This window comes from Drosophila pseudoobscura, chromosome 2 (assembly GCF_009870125.1).
Source record: "Drosophila pseudoobscura strain MV-25-SWS-2005 chromosome 2, UCI_Dpse_MV25, whole genome shotgun sequence".
In the NCBI taxonomy this organism is placed as follows: domain Eukaryota; kingdom Metazoa; phylum Arthropoda; class Insecta; order Diptera; family Drosophilidae; genus Drosophila; species Drosophila pseudoobscura.
Window position 1 is genome coordinate 7,493,246 of NC_046679.1, and position 15,374 is coordinate 7,508,619.

Here is a 15,374-nt window from a genome sequence, read left to right on the forward strand (position 1 = left end):
CCCCCTCCGGTATAGGGAGCTGAAGGAGCAGCTGCAGCGGCTGCGCTTTCTGACGGATTTCCCTGGCATATAGCAAACATTGCCTTGGGCGGCTTAGACAGACGTAGATGCAGACGCAGACATGGCCAAGAGCCACCCAGGAGTCATGGCACAGCAGCGGCAGCAGCTGCCAGGACCCATGTCTTGTCTCTCTGTGCTCGAGAGTGTGTGTGTGTGAGTGTGGCAAGGATATATGCCTGACGATGAAATTTAATGGGGTGCTTTGATGCGATTGGTTTTCATATAACGCAGGCGCTTAAAATCATCGAATCATTCAAAAGAAAACTGAGCTGACTGCTCCAGCTCACGCATACACACACACACATGGCAAGAGAGCTTTTCCTCACACACACACACACACACACACACACAGGCAAACGCAGCTTGTGTATAAGAATTTTTTCTGCTGACTGGAAATAAAAGAAATGTAGAAAAATAGTAGAGCGAAAAAAAAGAAACGAGAAAGTAGAAAAAAAAGCAACAACATTATATTGTCCTGTGTGCAAGTGTGTGTGTGTGTGTGTCAGAGAGCATTCTCCTTGGCTGTGCTCGACTCGGTTTTATATAAAGAACGAAATGACGACGACGACGACAGCATTGAGCTGGGCACGAGGCGGTGGCGGTGGCGGAGTAGAGGAGCCCACAAAACGACGTCAGATTCGGTGTTGGTCGGGGCTGTAGCTAGAATCCTCGCCAATACGCACACAGACAGCTGCCGCACACTCACTTTAACACACACACTGACACACACACACACGAGCACACTCCACGAGAGCAGAAGGACTTTCCTTGCTTTGCTAGCTTTTGGGATGAAAAAAGCTTTTCTTCATTTTCTATGGCTTTCTTTTGCATTTTTATTTTATTTATCCCTTTTAGCCATGGCCCAGGGATCCTATTTCTCCTCGCGTCTATAATTTATATATGCACAGGATATTGAGTCCTGGAGTCTCTATTTTGCATATGAATTGCTTTTATGGCTAATGTCGAATGCTTAAGGCGAATCGCAGAATTTCATTGAATCGCTTTAAATGTTCGAGATGGGAGGTGGGAGGTGGGAGGTGGGAGGTAGAGCCTGCAGCTTTAAGTGTGTCTGGAGGGAGAGAGGGGAAGTCCTGGTCATTAATCTTGAGACAACCATCTCCGCCTGGAATGCAATTCAACAAGTTCGAGGCTCGCCGAAACTCGGTGCATAAATTTCCCCGTCAGACAGACAGAATGCCAGAACTGTCGCACACCAATATGAGAAATACATTAACACTTTAAGCCCACAAAACAGCCCAGGGGAAACGGCAACAGCAGCAACGCCGTCTGAGCTGAAAAAATCATTGGCGAGGACGAGGACTGCAATGGAAACTCCCAAAACTCGCGGCAGGCCCATGACAAATCACCCTCACTCCCTTGCCCTCCCACCGACTCTATCTCTCTGTGCTTGTGTGTGTCTGGCAGCCTAAAACGCAGTCAAGCGGCAACAGCATACACCCACCCAAAGCCCCCCCACACACACACACTACCATACACTTATTGATTATTGTAGCATACTTACAGGCGTAATTTCCTTTTCGCTTTTTTTGTTACTTTTTTGGTAGTGCGGATTACACTTCCTACCCCTTAAGGCTGCAGGGGTGGGGGGTGGCTAAAATAATAACAGTCATGCTTAGTTTTGGTTATGTTTCTGCCGCTTTTCTGCCTGTAATCACAATTTGTTTGTCTGCCTTTTATTTAATGTAGTCTAACTTAAGGCGATCTTGAGCCTATATCTCTCTCTCTCTCGCTCTCACCACAACCCCCTCTGTCTGGGGCCACCCACTCGGTCTGGTCTGGTCTGCGAAAATCATTTTACAGCTCTGAGCTGAAAAGTTTTCCCCAGTTGTCGACAAATGACAGCGACTATTTAACACGCGTCATGGCATGAATTTTATGCGCACACAAAAGACAGCACTCACACTCACACACACACACACACATCCAGAGAGAGTGAGTGAGAGAGGGAATAAAAATAAAAAGAAAAACCAGTGTCAAGGTTAACGACCAATGAATTTATTTTGCTTGAATAAATTTTACGATAATGAGGAAATTGTCGTTGTCGTTTTGGGTATTTTTAATGGCCATAATGTTTTCGGTTGCCGCTTGCCGTTGGCGCTTCTCAGCTATCTCTCTCTCTCTCTCTCTCTCCCTCTCTCTGTGAGTGTTGGTTAACAATTTAAAATATGCTTTATTAACCCAACGCTCTACCAGTTGATCTTTAAGTTGGACTCGCATTCGCTTCATTCTCCGGCTTATCAGAAATGCCGCAAACGTTTTTCAATTTCCGGCTGGCATAGTTTAACCACTCAACGGTGGTTGCTGCCAGGACATTGCAGTCCGTGTCCGAGCCGGAGTCGGAGTCGGAGCCCGACCAAAGCTGAAAGCGAACTCCATTTTACGTAACATTAATTCTGTGATTTATTAGGGTCACGTGACCGTCAAACGGACGACTGAAATTGCACGAGTCACGAGCCAGCCAGACGACCACAAAATAACCTCTTATATGGGGGAGCTGGGGGAGGGGGTGGTTGCACATAGAGTAGAGCTCATCAAAGTCTTTCGATTCAAATCAGTCGTGCAAAAATTGCCTCGAATTCCAACAGATTCTTTGTTGGGTCTTTAAACGGCCAAAGAAATTACAGGCAGGCAGGTAAACGAGTTTCCCCCTCTCTCTCTCTCTCTCTCTCTCTCTGCTGCTGTCTCTTTCTTCGACTGGTTAGGTGTCATAAAGTGCATTCACATGAATGCGATAAAGTTTATTGTCAGCCTGCCTTGGAGGAGGAGGAGGAGGAGGAGGAGCAGGAGACGGAGACCCACAGATGCCAAAAGGCAACAGCAAGAAAAATTAATACCAAAACATTTGCCGGTGTGTCGACTGGGGCTGACTGGTTGCCTCCTTGGGTCGTTCATTCCTTGGGTCTGTCCCCAGGTCCGTCCGTCCGTCCGTCCGTCCGTCTGGGAGAGATCGCACACGCCTACGCAAACATGTCGCAACTGTCATTTCAGCTTAAGTTGGTCCATTGTACGTTTATATTAGTCGCGGCGGCCCAGCTCGCCCAGATAAAGAACGCCAATGAAGCTTGTGGGGAGAGGGGGGGAACTGCATGTGTGTAGGGTTAAGAGGGGAATGGGTGGGGTGGGGGGTGGGGGCCTGGGAGACAAGAGTTACGAGCTGCTCGATCCAGACTTTCAAATTCGTTTCAAGTGTAAAGCGATATGTGGCTCGAGGATGTCGCCAAAACTGATGACACACACACACAGGGGGGTAGGGTGGCGGGGGAAGGGGGGGCTGGCATAGCTTAAGTTACAAGTCATGTTCAGGGCCGAGTGTTCTGTGTCGAGGTGTGGCCCTTTAGTTTTATTGAATTTTTCGCATGGCAAAAACGAGGAAAACAGAAACAGGCCTTTAAGGCCGCCAGAGAGCTAAAAACCTTTTTTAAATCCATTTATCCGAGTTTAATGCATTAGAACTGGCCTTCCATCTCTCTACTGCTCTCCTGCCCTCCTGCTCCCCTGCCCTCCTGCTCTTCTGCTCCGTTTGCCTGTCTCTTTCGTTGAGTTGCAGCCATTATTTTTATAACTATGCGCGAAAAGCTTTTTCATTTAAATTGAAACAAAAACCCAACAACAAAATACAAAAAATGAAACATGCAAAATGCTGTGAAAACGGCGGCGGAAAATGCCGGCCGACACAAAAAAAAAAAATAGATAACTATTCTGGTTTTTGTTGGTTTTTTGCTCGTAAAGCAGCTGCAGCCGAAATTCGTTTTTAGCAATGTGAAAAATTACACAAAAAGCCACAACAAAATAGCATAAATGATTCAAAATAAAAAGAGTGGAGATTGCAAATGAAAGCCTGCAGAAATATAATGTATTTGTTAGAAGTAAACCCCTCTTGATTTCGACGGAAATCTAATCCGAGCTAATCTTATCGGGTCAACAGAAAACCCCCTGAACAAAATTCATTCACAAAAAATTGGCTTTTGGTTGGATTTTGTTCTGAGAAGAGGTTGTCGTATAGTTCCATGGAATTCATTTCTTATGTTTTGAACTTCTGAACCTTTTAGATTGTAGTTTGACCCAAAGCTTAAAGTATTTCCGACCATATTTGTTCTCTTGAAAGGAACCTAAGTGATCCCGGGGTACATATACGTGTCTCTTCGTCAGAAGTCAGCTAAAAGCTGCCTGAAAACTGCCGACGGCAATGCAAAACCCAATGCAGAACCCAGAGACCCTCGCTGGTCAACCCTAAGAGGTTGCCATGTCAATGCAAATTTCATTTCCGCCATAATTCTCTTCAAGGGTTTCTCACTGTCTCTCCCTCTCAGGGCTGGGGCACCTGGCTCAAGAATTGTTTAAATGAATCCATCAGATGGTTCACGCCCAGCAGCGAACCAGCCGCCCACTCACTGTCTCTCTCTCTCTCTCGCTGTACACCCCCTCCTCTTACTCCAATTTCCCCTCTGCGGCACTCCCGCTCCCCCCGGTCCCCCCCTTCATTCATTTGGCGAACGCGTTCAGCCAATTGGAAAATTTACACGTGCAAAATGTTGAAAAATTGTTGCGGTTTATGTATTTTATTTTAACTTTTTTCTGTCGCCTCGGCCGTTGTTCTGCTCTGCTCTTGTTCGAAATTGTTGGGCATAAAAATTGAGAAAAGCCAGCGTAAATTTCCACACGGCAACAATTTCATTTTAAAGCTTCAAGTGACACAATATACAAATGTATCTCACTCTCTGTCCCTGTCTCTCTCTCCGCCTCCGCCTCCGCCTCTCTCTCCTTTTTTTGCATATATGTATATATATATTTTTTATGTTATTTAAATGTGTTCGCATTGCTGTTGGTGTTGCTGCTGCTTTTTGTAATATTTTTAATTTCGCCCAGGCAGCGACATAAATCATTTTGTCGCGCATTGCAAAAATTCCAAAAGAGCAAAGCGAAAAAATTACAAAAATTTTTAAATTAGCTCGCATGGGAAATGACTCTGGTAGGGTAGCGGGCAGGGTGGCAGAGGAATTAAATTTTCATATGAAAAACTCACAGATAACAACAAAAAACCAAAACAACAATAGAGAGGGGTTGAGTTGCGGGGAAGGACCTGCTGCTGGAGGGGCACAAAGCCAAATAGTAGAAAATTGGAAAGATGAAGTTGCCCCTGATAGCAGGGCAGCGGGAGGGGGGAGGGGCACTGTGTGGCGCTGTGGCGGCTGCTGACGAAAAAAGCAATTTTCAATTTTTCTACACAAAAATGCCAAACATGCCTTGGAAGGGGGTGCTAGAAAAAGGGGCTGCGGGCATGAGGAGCATCGAGCTTGTGCTAAAAACTTTGACGACAGCCAGGCGGTGGGCCGGAGGGGGGAGGACCGGGGGCCAGGGGCAGGGCAGCGTTGGCGTTTGCGCCTTGCAGTCGCTGGCAAGTGATAAATCATTTCAACTGTCACTTTCGAAACACAATTTTATCTAAGCACACACACAGATACAGGGGCACACACACACACAGGCACACAGACAGACACATGGACACACAGACGAAACAGAATTGAAGAGTCTCTGGCATTTTGTGGGGTTGGGAGGGGGAGTGAGGGGTGCTGCAGAGGAGGAGAACTCAATGGAAAATGGAAAATTCGTTTCGTTTGGTTTCGTTTTGGACTGTTGTGTTTTTCTTTTCAAGGGAGAGTGTGTGTTGAGGAGCAGGGGGCAGGGAGCAGTGGCAGGGGGTAATGGGTGTCGGTTATAATGTGTGCCAGTGTCTGTGGAGTGCATTGGTGATAAGGCAAATGCATTTGGCTGTTGCTCTGTTGCTCTTGCTGCAGGCTGCCGCTGGCTGGCTGGCTGGCTGGCTGGCATCTAATCAATGCCTAAGCGCCATTTATCAGCCCCACAGGCACTTCACCCAAGAGATACCATGCCCAATGCATGGCGGCGTTGGGGGGAGGTGGCAACCGACGGGGGGAAGAATACACTTAGCTAGAGGCAGCGGCAAATGGGGTCGCCACCAAAAATAGTGCCACTAAAAATAGAAAACGAAAATCGTTTCACCGACAAAAGGCCAAAAAGCAAATAAAAAAAATAAAAACACACAAAAAACATGAGACAAGAAACAACGAAACAAAAGCAACAAAGAAACAACCAAAAAAATGCCACAGAAAGATAATTTAAAATACATTTTGAGAAACAAGCAAACAATAAATGTTTTAGCACATTTTCAGTATTTGAGAATTGTGACATTTAAAAGCCCCATAAACAAAGAAATCTCTAAAAATTAAATCCTCCTTCGGATTTGTTGTTTACAAAAAACGAAAAATAAAGTGAATTTGTTGGTTAAAGTGCACTTAAATTTGACCGAAATCAATTCAAGGAATACCATTTATATTTTAGTGAATTTTTCAAGCTTTTTCCGCGGTTAAAGCGAGGCGAATTTGTTGGCTTATTGATTTAATATTGCATAAGAAACCGTAGGAAAACAAAACAAAACTCATCCAAAATCGAATTAGTCAAGACGGTCTGAACGAAAATCATTAACTTGGCTCGTAGCAGGCGGCAACGGGGGAGGAGAGTCTCCTCTCATTGACTGGGACTGGCATTCCAATTCGCTCTGCCAATTCGCCTTGGACTTCTTCACTAGCTTCGTCCCGCTCGCACGCGCTGCGGGGCTCGGCCACAGCAAATGGCGCTGCCTTCTTACGATATTTGCTCGGCTCGTAAGCAGCCAACTTACGATACGATAAGGCACTCGTCAGGGGAAATGAGTGAGAAGAGAAGTGAGAGCAGCATCGCCATAAGCGATATGTGTGCGAGTGTGTGTGTGTGCTCTCTGAGAGAGTCGCCGCCATACAGCCGTAGACTGTTTGGCTCTGCTCTGTCTCATTTTGTTGTTGGTTTTGCTTTTGTTTTGGCTTTGGCTTTGCTCTCTGTCTTTTTTTTATTTTATTTCTTTACAATAAAAACGACAATAAAATTTTTTAGTGCAAAGATTTATGTGCGAACAATTTTTTCGGTGGCTCATTGTTGTTGTCGCCGTTGTTGTTGTTGTTACCTCTCTTGTTGGCAGCAAAGAAAACTCTATTAATTTTATTATTGATTTGCTGCTTGTTGGTTTTTTTTGGTTTTCGGTTTGTTCTTGGCTTGCATTTTAAAATTTATTTCGTTGCGATTATGTTACATTTTAATTGGACAGGTGCAGTGTCAGTGGCGATTTAATGTACCATTAAAACAGCCGTCAACCCTGCTGCACTCGGCACACGCCCATCGCTCCACGGCCGGCGCTCGGCCAGGGGGTTGGCCGACAGTCGCTCCAGTCGCTCCAGTCGGCATTGGCATCCCCACCATAAACACCCCACAAAAGCGTTCATAAAACGTGCCCATTTACTACCAAGAAAATTGCCCATTAAGAGGAAAAACGAAGCGCAGACAGACCCCTGACCCCTGCATCCCCCCTCTCGCTGGACAGAAAGAAAAGAAAAGAAAAGAAAAAGAAAGAAAATTTAAATAAAGGTGCGTCTGCCCTTGCGTCGTTGAGCTGAAGAAAGTGCTTAAAAAAAATAATAGAAATTGCCGTGCAGATTGACTCGCACCCTCGCCGTGTGGCACGCCCCTCCACTTGCCGCCCCTTTATTCTGGCCGTCTTCATTGTGCTTTAAAGCCAATAAACCAAATTATTATTAGCGCCATTCTCATTCGTTCTTCCTCGCCTTTTTTTACACTACGTATTTCATTTAAAGTTTTATGCCTCCAAAGTGTCCATTGAGGAGGTTCTTACGTTATAAATACCCCTGTATATATTTGTGGTCATGGTAGGCCGATTTCTGATAAGCGGCACGCAGCCTGACTCACGAGCGGGGGGGTGCTGGGGCTGTGCCTTGGCAACGACATTGAATAGAGGGGCTTTTTGCTTGTTTTCTTGCTTTCTTGTTTCTTTTTCTGTTTTTGGTTCATTGGTAGATTATGGGAGTAGGTTTTTCGGCTGCAGTTGTAGGCGCACCTGTCACTCAATGAAAGGCGTTTGACGAAAGCGTCCCAGTCGCCAGCGGCACCTTATCCAAACTTACATATGAGTGCGAGTGCGAGAGAGATATGCGTTGGCTTAAGATATTCAACGTGCTGTCAATATCGCTGGAGAGGCATTAAGTTGACAAGTGTTGCAAATTGTGTCAGTCAGTCGCTGTGGCTTAGAGTGGCTTAAGATCTTAATGCTCTGCCTGGAAATGAGTTTTAGTACACTTACGAAAGGCTTTAGTACGTGGAAAATTGAATTAATAATTGTGGACTTTGCCAAGTTCCAGAGACTTTTGTTAATTTGTGGACATATTATTTATGTCTTGGCATAATTTATCATAATTTATTCCGTATATTTGTTTAAGCAGTTCATGAGTATCGGCAGTGATGGGATTTCGAGTACTCTTTATACTAATGCGCGGCTTTTCTATCTTTTGCAGGACGATGGTGTCGAAGAGAATGGTCCTCACCTGCCGATGCTCGCAACGCAGACGCCTCCAGGCGACTGTATTCCTCAGTCTTCCTTGGTAGTCCTGGTAAGTATTTCCTTTCTCTGTATCTATCGCCCTATCAGCTGACTTGTGGCATCATCAGGCGACCAACTGACGTCAACGTTTCCATTAGATTTCAATAATTTACAACATCAATTTTTTGCTCGGCCCTTGCCTTCCGCTTGACAGTTTTTGTTGCCTCTCGTTGTTGGCTGGTTGGTTGGCTGCTTTTAATTTCTGTTGCTGCCCCATCGATGTGGCGGGCAACAAGAGATCAACCGGCTCAGATTGTGCCAAAGAGTTAACGTTAATGGCAAAATACTAACAATGGCTGCTGCCGTTGCAGTTGCCGGAGTCGCCGGAGCCGCTGCTGCCATAGAGCAGAGAGTAGGTAATTTCTATAATGATATACGAACTGGCATCGCCCAACGGCCAAAAGCAACCACCAGCCGGGGATCGACTGGAGTGGAGTCTCAGCCTCAGCCTCAGTCGCAGTCCACCAACTGGTTCGGAGAGTGGAGTGCGGCTGATAGCGGCGGCCGCCATGGATCGGCCATGGATCAGACGTCGACGTCATTGAGGCCCGCCTGCGGCCCTAAACTTGGCCAATGCCAATGAAATGGCCATCAAAATGGCATCGGGACAGACATGGCTGTGTTCAGACCAGTCCAGGCCAGGCCAGGCCAGGCATACGCCTTCGATTGTCTTTTGAATGGCAGTGGCCCATAGGAGACTCCCAGTTGGATCCCACTACCACTCCCTCTCCTTCTCCCTCTCCCCGGCACTGCCATTGTATTCGGTGGAGTCCCTGGCTCTCGGCCTGACTCTGGCTCCAGCCAAATGCGTGCCAATTACATGGAGCCGCAGCGCTTTTTTTTCTAATAGAGAGGCGATCTCCTCCTCCTCCTCGCGGAGCAGCAAATGCTGTAATCAAAATTCCATAACATGCCCAAAAGGAACCAGAAAAAGCATGCCGTGGCCCAACAGCAGGTTGCTCACTCTAGCAATTCGTTAAAGTCAATTTGCAAATCATTTTTCCATTGAAACTCAATCTACGACTACGTGAAAATACCAAAAGGTAAACTTGAGGCACTGCCTGGCTCTTCCTCATCCACAGACACAGCCACAGCCACATCCGCGGCCTGGGCTCCATGGTGGAGCTGCCTTTGCCGCATCGATAATAATGATTTTCTTTGAAATGCATACTTGAGAGCTCAGCCAGGCCAGGCCTGGACCGACACCGACCCGGCTTAAAGAGGGAGAACAGCCCCGGCTCTGACAGACAACTTTGTGTGCTGCTTCCTCTGGGTCTTGGGCTTGGGCTTGGGCTTGGGTGCTTCTTCGATGGCTTCGAACGTGGTGTAATAATACTAAATTGTTGCTGATTATCCTTTTGGCGGTTTGCCTTTGGATATGTTCGGGCCCAGATCTGGGACTCAGCCTCAGATTCAGTCTCAGTCTCAGTCTGAGTCTCTCTTTTGCATACGCTCCACTCTTGGGTTGTCTGCCTGAAAATGGCGTCACAGTCAATGCACATGCAACAAAAACAACAACCACAACTCGAGCATCATTTTCGAGACAGAGATTCTCCACTCTCCACTCTCGGCTCTCGGGGTTTGGTTCTCTGCTCTGCATCTCTATTTTGCTCCAGCGGATCCAAAGCCGCCCGATTTTGAAAGAAATCAAGCAAAAATCAAAGCCAAAGCCGCCTCAGCCTCAGTCGCCTCTTCAGTCGGGCTGGATGGAGTATTATGGAGTATGTGTGCTGGCTGGATGGCTGGATGGCTGGGACTGTATTTTGAAGAAGGCCCCAGCCAGAAGACGAAGAAGAAGCAAAAGAACCGAAGAGCCGAAAGGCCCACTTCAATAGTCACATAAATAGACTTTGAGTCGCGCTCGAGAGTCTCGTCTCTTCCCAACTTTGTGTTTGGGCCAAATGGAAAATCGTGTGGCTGCCTTCTGCCTCAGCCTCTGCCTCTGCCGCTGCTGCCTCTTCCATTTTGGCTGGCTGCTCTTCTAGAGGTTTTTCTTCGTTTTGGGTGCTTCATTTTTATGCTTCACTTGGTCGGCTTTGTCGGCACTTGAGCGGCTCTTGGGTTTGTCTTGCTGGTGTCTGAAAAGCTGGCCGGGAAGAGGCAAGCGTTTTCCAACCGCCAGTTGGAGAACAGTTTCTTTCGCGGAAAGCTTTTTGTGCGAAGAGCGTTTTGGTAATTACCGTTAAATGACCCAAGTCTAAGAGACACACGGAGAGACAAAGTATCCAAAGACAAGTCTTGGATACGCCGACTGTCAGCTGTCAGGCCAAAGTACAGCAACAGACATACTCGTACAACGTTGACTCTTGCCGCCAAGTTGTCGCAGTCCTTGACAATTGTCAACTGTTGGCAGCCTCAAGGCTGCTTCGCTGTCTGCAAATTAATTGCGCCCAAAAGCCAAAGCCCCGGCACCAGTCCCAGCCGCAGTCCCAGCCCCAGCCAAAGCCCCCAAAGCAGATGAGGAGACAGAGGAAGATGACTTGGCCCGGCCCGGCCTGGCCTGGCCTGGCCTGGGCCCAGAGGCAGGCCAAACAAATTTTGCATACCAAATACAAGTTCAGTTCGGTTTCAGTTCATTTCAGGCCTGAGGCTTGTGCAAAGTCTGCTCCGCTCCGCTCTTCGTTTTGTTTTCGGTTTTGAGAAAAGTTGCACTTTGCATTTTAACCAGAGGAACGGAAAGCGGAGAGCGGAGAGCAGAGAACTTTGCTGCGAAATCAATTAACAAACAATAAACGTTTGTTGGCCAGGCCAGACACGTATTTTATTTAAGTATCTAGAATATTAAAATGGGATCAGACACGACCAAAGTGCTGGCTGTGGCTGGCTGGCTGGCACTGTTCTGTTTCTTTTTTCTTTCGTTTTTTGGCGAGTTAAGAGCTCGGCTCTGGGGAGACGGTGAAAAAATTGAAGCAATGCGTTCGCTGACATTCATTGAAACGTTTTTGGAATATCTGAACGGTTCCCCGGACTGTGGCTGTGCTTTCTTTTGGCCACATACATTTCTGTTCCTTTTCATTTTCGAAATGCAATGTTAAGTACTCCAAGCAGGGCTTGGACAGCCAAAGTCGAAGTCGAAATCGAAGTCGGGCTTAATCTGCGGCTGAGAACCGAGTCGGCCATAGAGGCCATCAGTTGCAGCGAGTGCCACCCAGCAATCGTCGACAGTCACCACCGCATTGCCATCAACTTAAGACGATTATTTATGAACTGCGCTGGGAGCAGGGCTTGCAGATGGGGGCAGGGACAGGGGGCAGGCAGGGGGCTGGGGGAACTGACTGGCTGGCAATGGCCGTTCCAGGACACTGACATCCACACAGCAATGGCCATGGGCTGGCAATGGAGCTAAGGAGAAGGAGAAGGAGAGCCGACAACAAACCCGACACCGACACCATGTACATTGTACCAATGCGTGTTCGATGACTTAAATGACAAGAAGAACGCGTCCACTGCAGACGGGAGACGGGAGATGGGAGACGGGAGATGGGAGATGGGAGATGGAAGATGCCAGAGCTGCAATTGAGCTGGATCGGGGGACATGGCAGGGCTGGGCAGAGCTCCTCTGCCAAGTTCACAAAATACTCTTAGCCATGTCATTACAAACTGACTAAATGACACCGCCAGACGTGGAGCAGAGAAAGAGAAAGAGTGGAAAAGAGTGGAAAAGAGACTGCCTGAAGACAGAGATTAGTTCAGCAAACTCCTCTGAAGATCTGCCAGATATGGGATATTCTATAGATAGGTACTTAAGCCCCAAACAGATATTTGCATAATGCCCCAAGCGAAATCATAAAAAAATAAATCTTCAAAACGTAAGCGAAACAAAAAAATGATTTGCGTGCGAAAATATCAAAAAAATAATAAACTTAAATGTTTATATGGGTGTTCATATATAACAAAGTCGGAACCGCAACGGAACGGACTTCACCTTTTCTGTTTTTGCTGGGACTGGGACTGCATTTGATTTGCTCCAAATATTTCTGGTTCACACTTGGCGCTGATTCCACAGGCTTCACATAGTTTTGATTGATTGCCCAAACCCCTCGCCATCGCCCTCGCCCTCGCCCTGGCCCTGGCCCTGCCCTTGGGTCTATGCAGCGTGTGAATATACATACATTTCATATTTTATAGCCGACAAAATCCAACAAAAACCACTGCGACGGGACTACAACAATTTGCGGTCAAAGTCTGCACGAAATTTTTCAATCTTTTTTTTGTTTGGTTTCGTTTGGGTTTAGTTTTTTTGAAAATGCTGTGTGTGGAAATACGAGGAAGATTTATTGTAGTTAAGGCTGAGAAATATTTGGGATATGTGCGACAGACAGACAGGTTGCTCTTGGCCAAATAATTATCTAATTTTCCAACTCTTTTTGTTCTACTTTCAGACAACTTTGGAACGAGTGCAAGCGGTAAGTTTTCTTCTTTTTTTTTTTTGAATGACAGGAAAACGGGAAACGGGAGGCGCAAAAAGGTGACACGCCCCACGAACAGAAAGTTCCTTGGTTCACTTTTTGGCCAAAATGGCAGCATCCAGAGAGGGAAAGACATAGGGAGCAGCCTCTCCCTCTCTCTCTCTCTCTCTCATTGTCTCTGGCTAAACTGAAAATTGTAGAGTTTGAGTTTGAGTTTGAGATGCGGCTGTTATTTAGCCCCTGACAGGACCCATAATTATAAACGAGCATAACCCATCATCAGTTCGGTTCGGATCCGTCCAGTTCTGGTTGGAGAGCGTGAGCGAACCGAACAACTAAATGCCGGGGCATATAAATTTTCTGATTAAGAGCCATCTTATCATTATTATAGAGTGAGCGCACGCTCGGGCCTGTGCCTGTGCCTGTGCCAGCGACTGCCTGCCCTGTGACTTTTGAATGGAGGGAATCGGTTGGGCCGAGGGCTGGGGCATGCTATGGTATGGCATGGGGCATGGTGTGGGGCATGGCATGGGGATATGAAACAAAAAAGAAATACCAAACACACACTCACATATCCAGGGAGAGATATTTCAAAATGTAGCCGTGCGTGAGGAGTGCGGGTCGTTCGGTCGGTCGGTCGGTCGGGTCTCTCTCTGTGTGTGCCCCTTTAAGGCATTATAGGATTTAGTTTTTGGGATTTCGATTTCTCACACACCCAGCAGCGAAAGAAGATTGAAAACGGGGGATGGGGAAAGGGGCACGGGGCAGGGGGCACGGGGGAGGGAAGAGAAATGTGTAGAACATATTGTTGCTGGGGTTTCGTTGCGTTTCGTTTCCGAAGATTTCCTGTGAAATACTTTAAGCCCAGGCAATGCCCATGGCAGAACAGGAGGAGGCCTGTTTTTGACTCTTCGGTTCGGTTTTCGGTTCTGTTTCTGTTTCGGTTTCAGTTTTTGGTTTCTGATTCTGATTCCCGAGTTCGGTTGTGTGTTGTGTTTTGTGTTTTGGGTTAAACATACTTGAAATTCTTGTTTCAATTTGGTTGCCGCTTAAGGGGGAAGGGTAGGGGAAGGGGCAGGGGTAGGGGGGCTCTCCATCTACAAGTATATGTAATTTAATACGCTTTCAAAATTAAGAAAAAAACATACATCCACACACTCGGATCGATCTGGCGTGGTAGAGGCACGAAAGGTCACAGCAAAAGATTCAAATTCGAAAAGCAGCATAAATATCTTTACAAGCGTGTTCTTCCCCCCTTTCCCCCGATATCGGGGCTCGAGCTGGAAATATTTCATTATTATTAGACAGTTGCCGAGCGGGCCCCCAAAAGATTCAACGGATCCCATCTGCCATCTCCCATCGAATCTAGATTCTGTTGTTCATTTTATAATTTATGCTAGTTTTTTTGTTGTCTTGTTATTTCATTTAATTTGCATATTCTAAAACTGAAAACGAACGCGGAACATTTCTCTAGATTTTTTGTGTTGGGTTTTCCTTCCCTTTCCAGACTTATTTTTCAAGTTAATAAACCATTTTGTTGGCTGGAAAAAGTGCGCCTTTTTTCGCTCTCTCTCTCTCTCTCTCTCGCTCACTCTTTTGCCTGACTTTTCCCCTCCAATATGGCCGACAAAGCTGCACAAAATGGGGTAACACACACACACACACACCGCACAGAGGGAAAGAAAGAGAGAAAAACGTTTTTTGCACTTGGTCGCTGAAAGATTTTCACATGCAGGGGCTGATGGTAGGCGGCGACGGAGGGGTCGGAGGGGTCGGGGCGGGGAGAGTGCAACAACCAAAGTTTCGTTGTTGTCTTCGTGTTTCGTGACTGATGCGTTATAATTTTCATGCTGTTAAAAAAACATTTTCAGTGTGTTATTAAGAAAAAAAAACCAAAAAAAAAAGTGAAAAAGAGAAGACAGCCCAGGAAGCAGCAGAAGGGGGGGCAGGAAGGAAGCTGAAGAAGAAGAAGAAGGGTAACATCCCCAATGTCTGTCTGGGCTGCCGTTCGTTGGAGCTGTGGGGGCCCCGCCCTGACTTTTGCCGCGTTGTCTGCAGTCGCGCCTGCAATTTTGATGTCAAAAATCAACTGCAGACATTCCATTTTTTGTGGCCTGCTTGTTTTTTTTTTTGTACGCTAAACGAAATTACACGCTTATGAATTGCTTAATATCATGTAGAAAATAATACAAATAATGGGAAAGGCAAACAGCAGACGGCAGCAGGGCTAAAGGAAAACCTCAGAGGTTCAGAGCCCAAGTCAAAAGGAATCAGATTCAGCTCAAGTCAGTCACCTGTGGGGCTCCCCTCTGCCCACCGAGCAAGGTGTCAATGCGAGTGCATAAAGAATAATGAATCCGAGCCCCATCTACAGCTGCAGC

The 15,374-nt window shown here is 46.7% G+C and overlaps 1 protein-coding gene across 3 annotated transcripts in view; it reads left to right on the forward strand.

The window, feature by feature from the left end:
- hth (Meis homeobox homothorax) overlaps positions 1 to 15,374 on the forward strand; it is a 106,745-nt gene that overhangs the window by 73,692 nt on the left and 17,679 nt on the right. For all 3 annotated transcript variants that reach the window (XM_003736317.3, XM_003736321.3, XM_003736316.3), the window contains exons 9-10: positions 8,499 to 8,594; positions 12,967 to 12,990. In XM_003736317.3, coding sequence (XP_003736365.1) covers positions 8,499 to 8,594; positions 12,967 to 12,990 — 120 coding nt within the window. The remainder of the gene's footprint in view (positions 1 to 8,498; positions 8,595 to 12,966; positions 12,991 to 15,374) is intronic.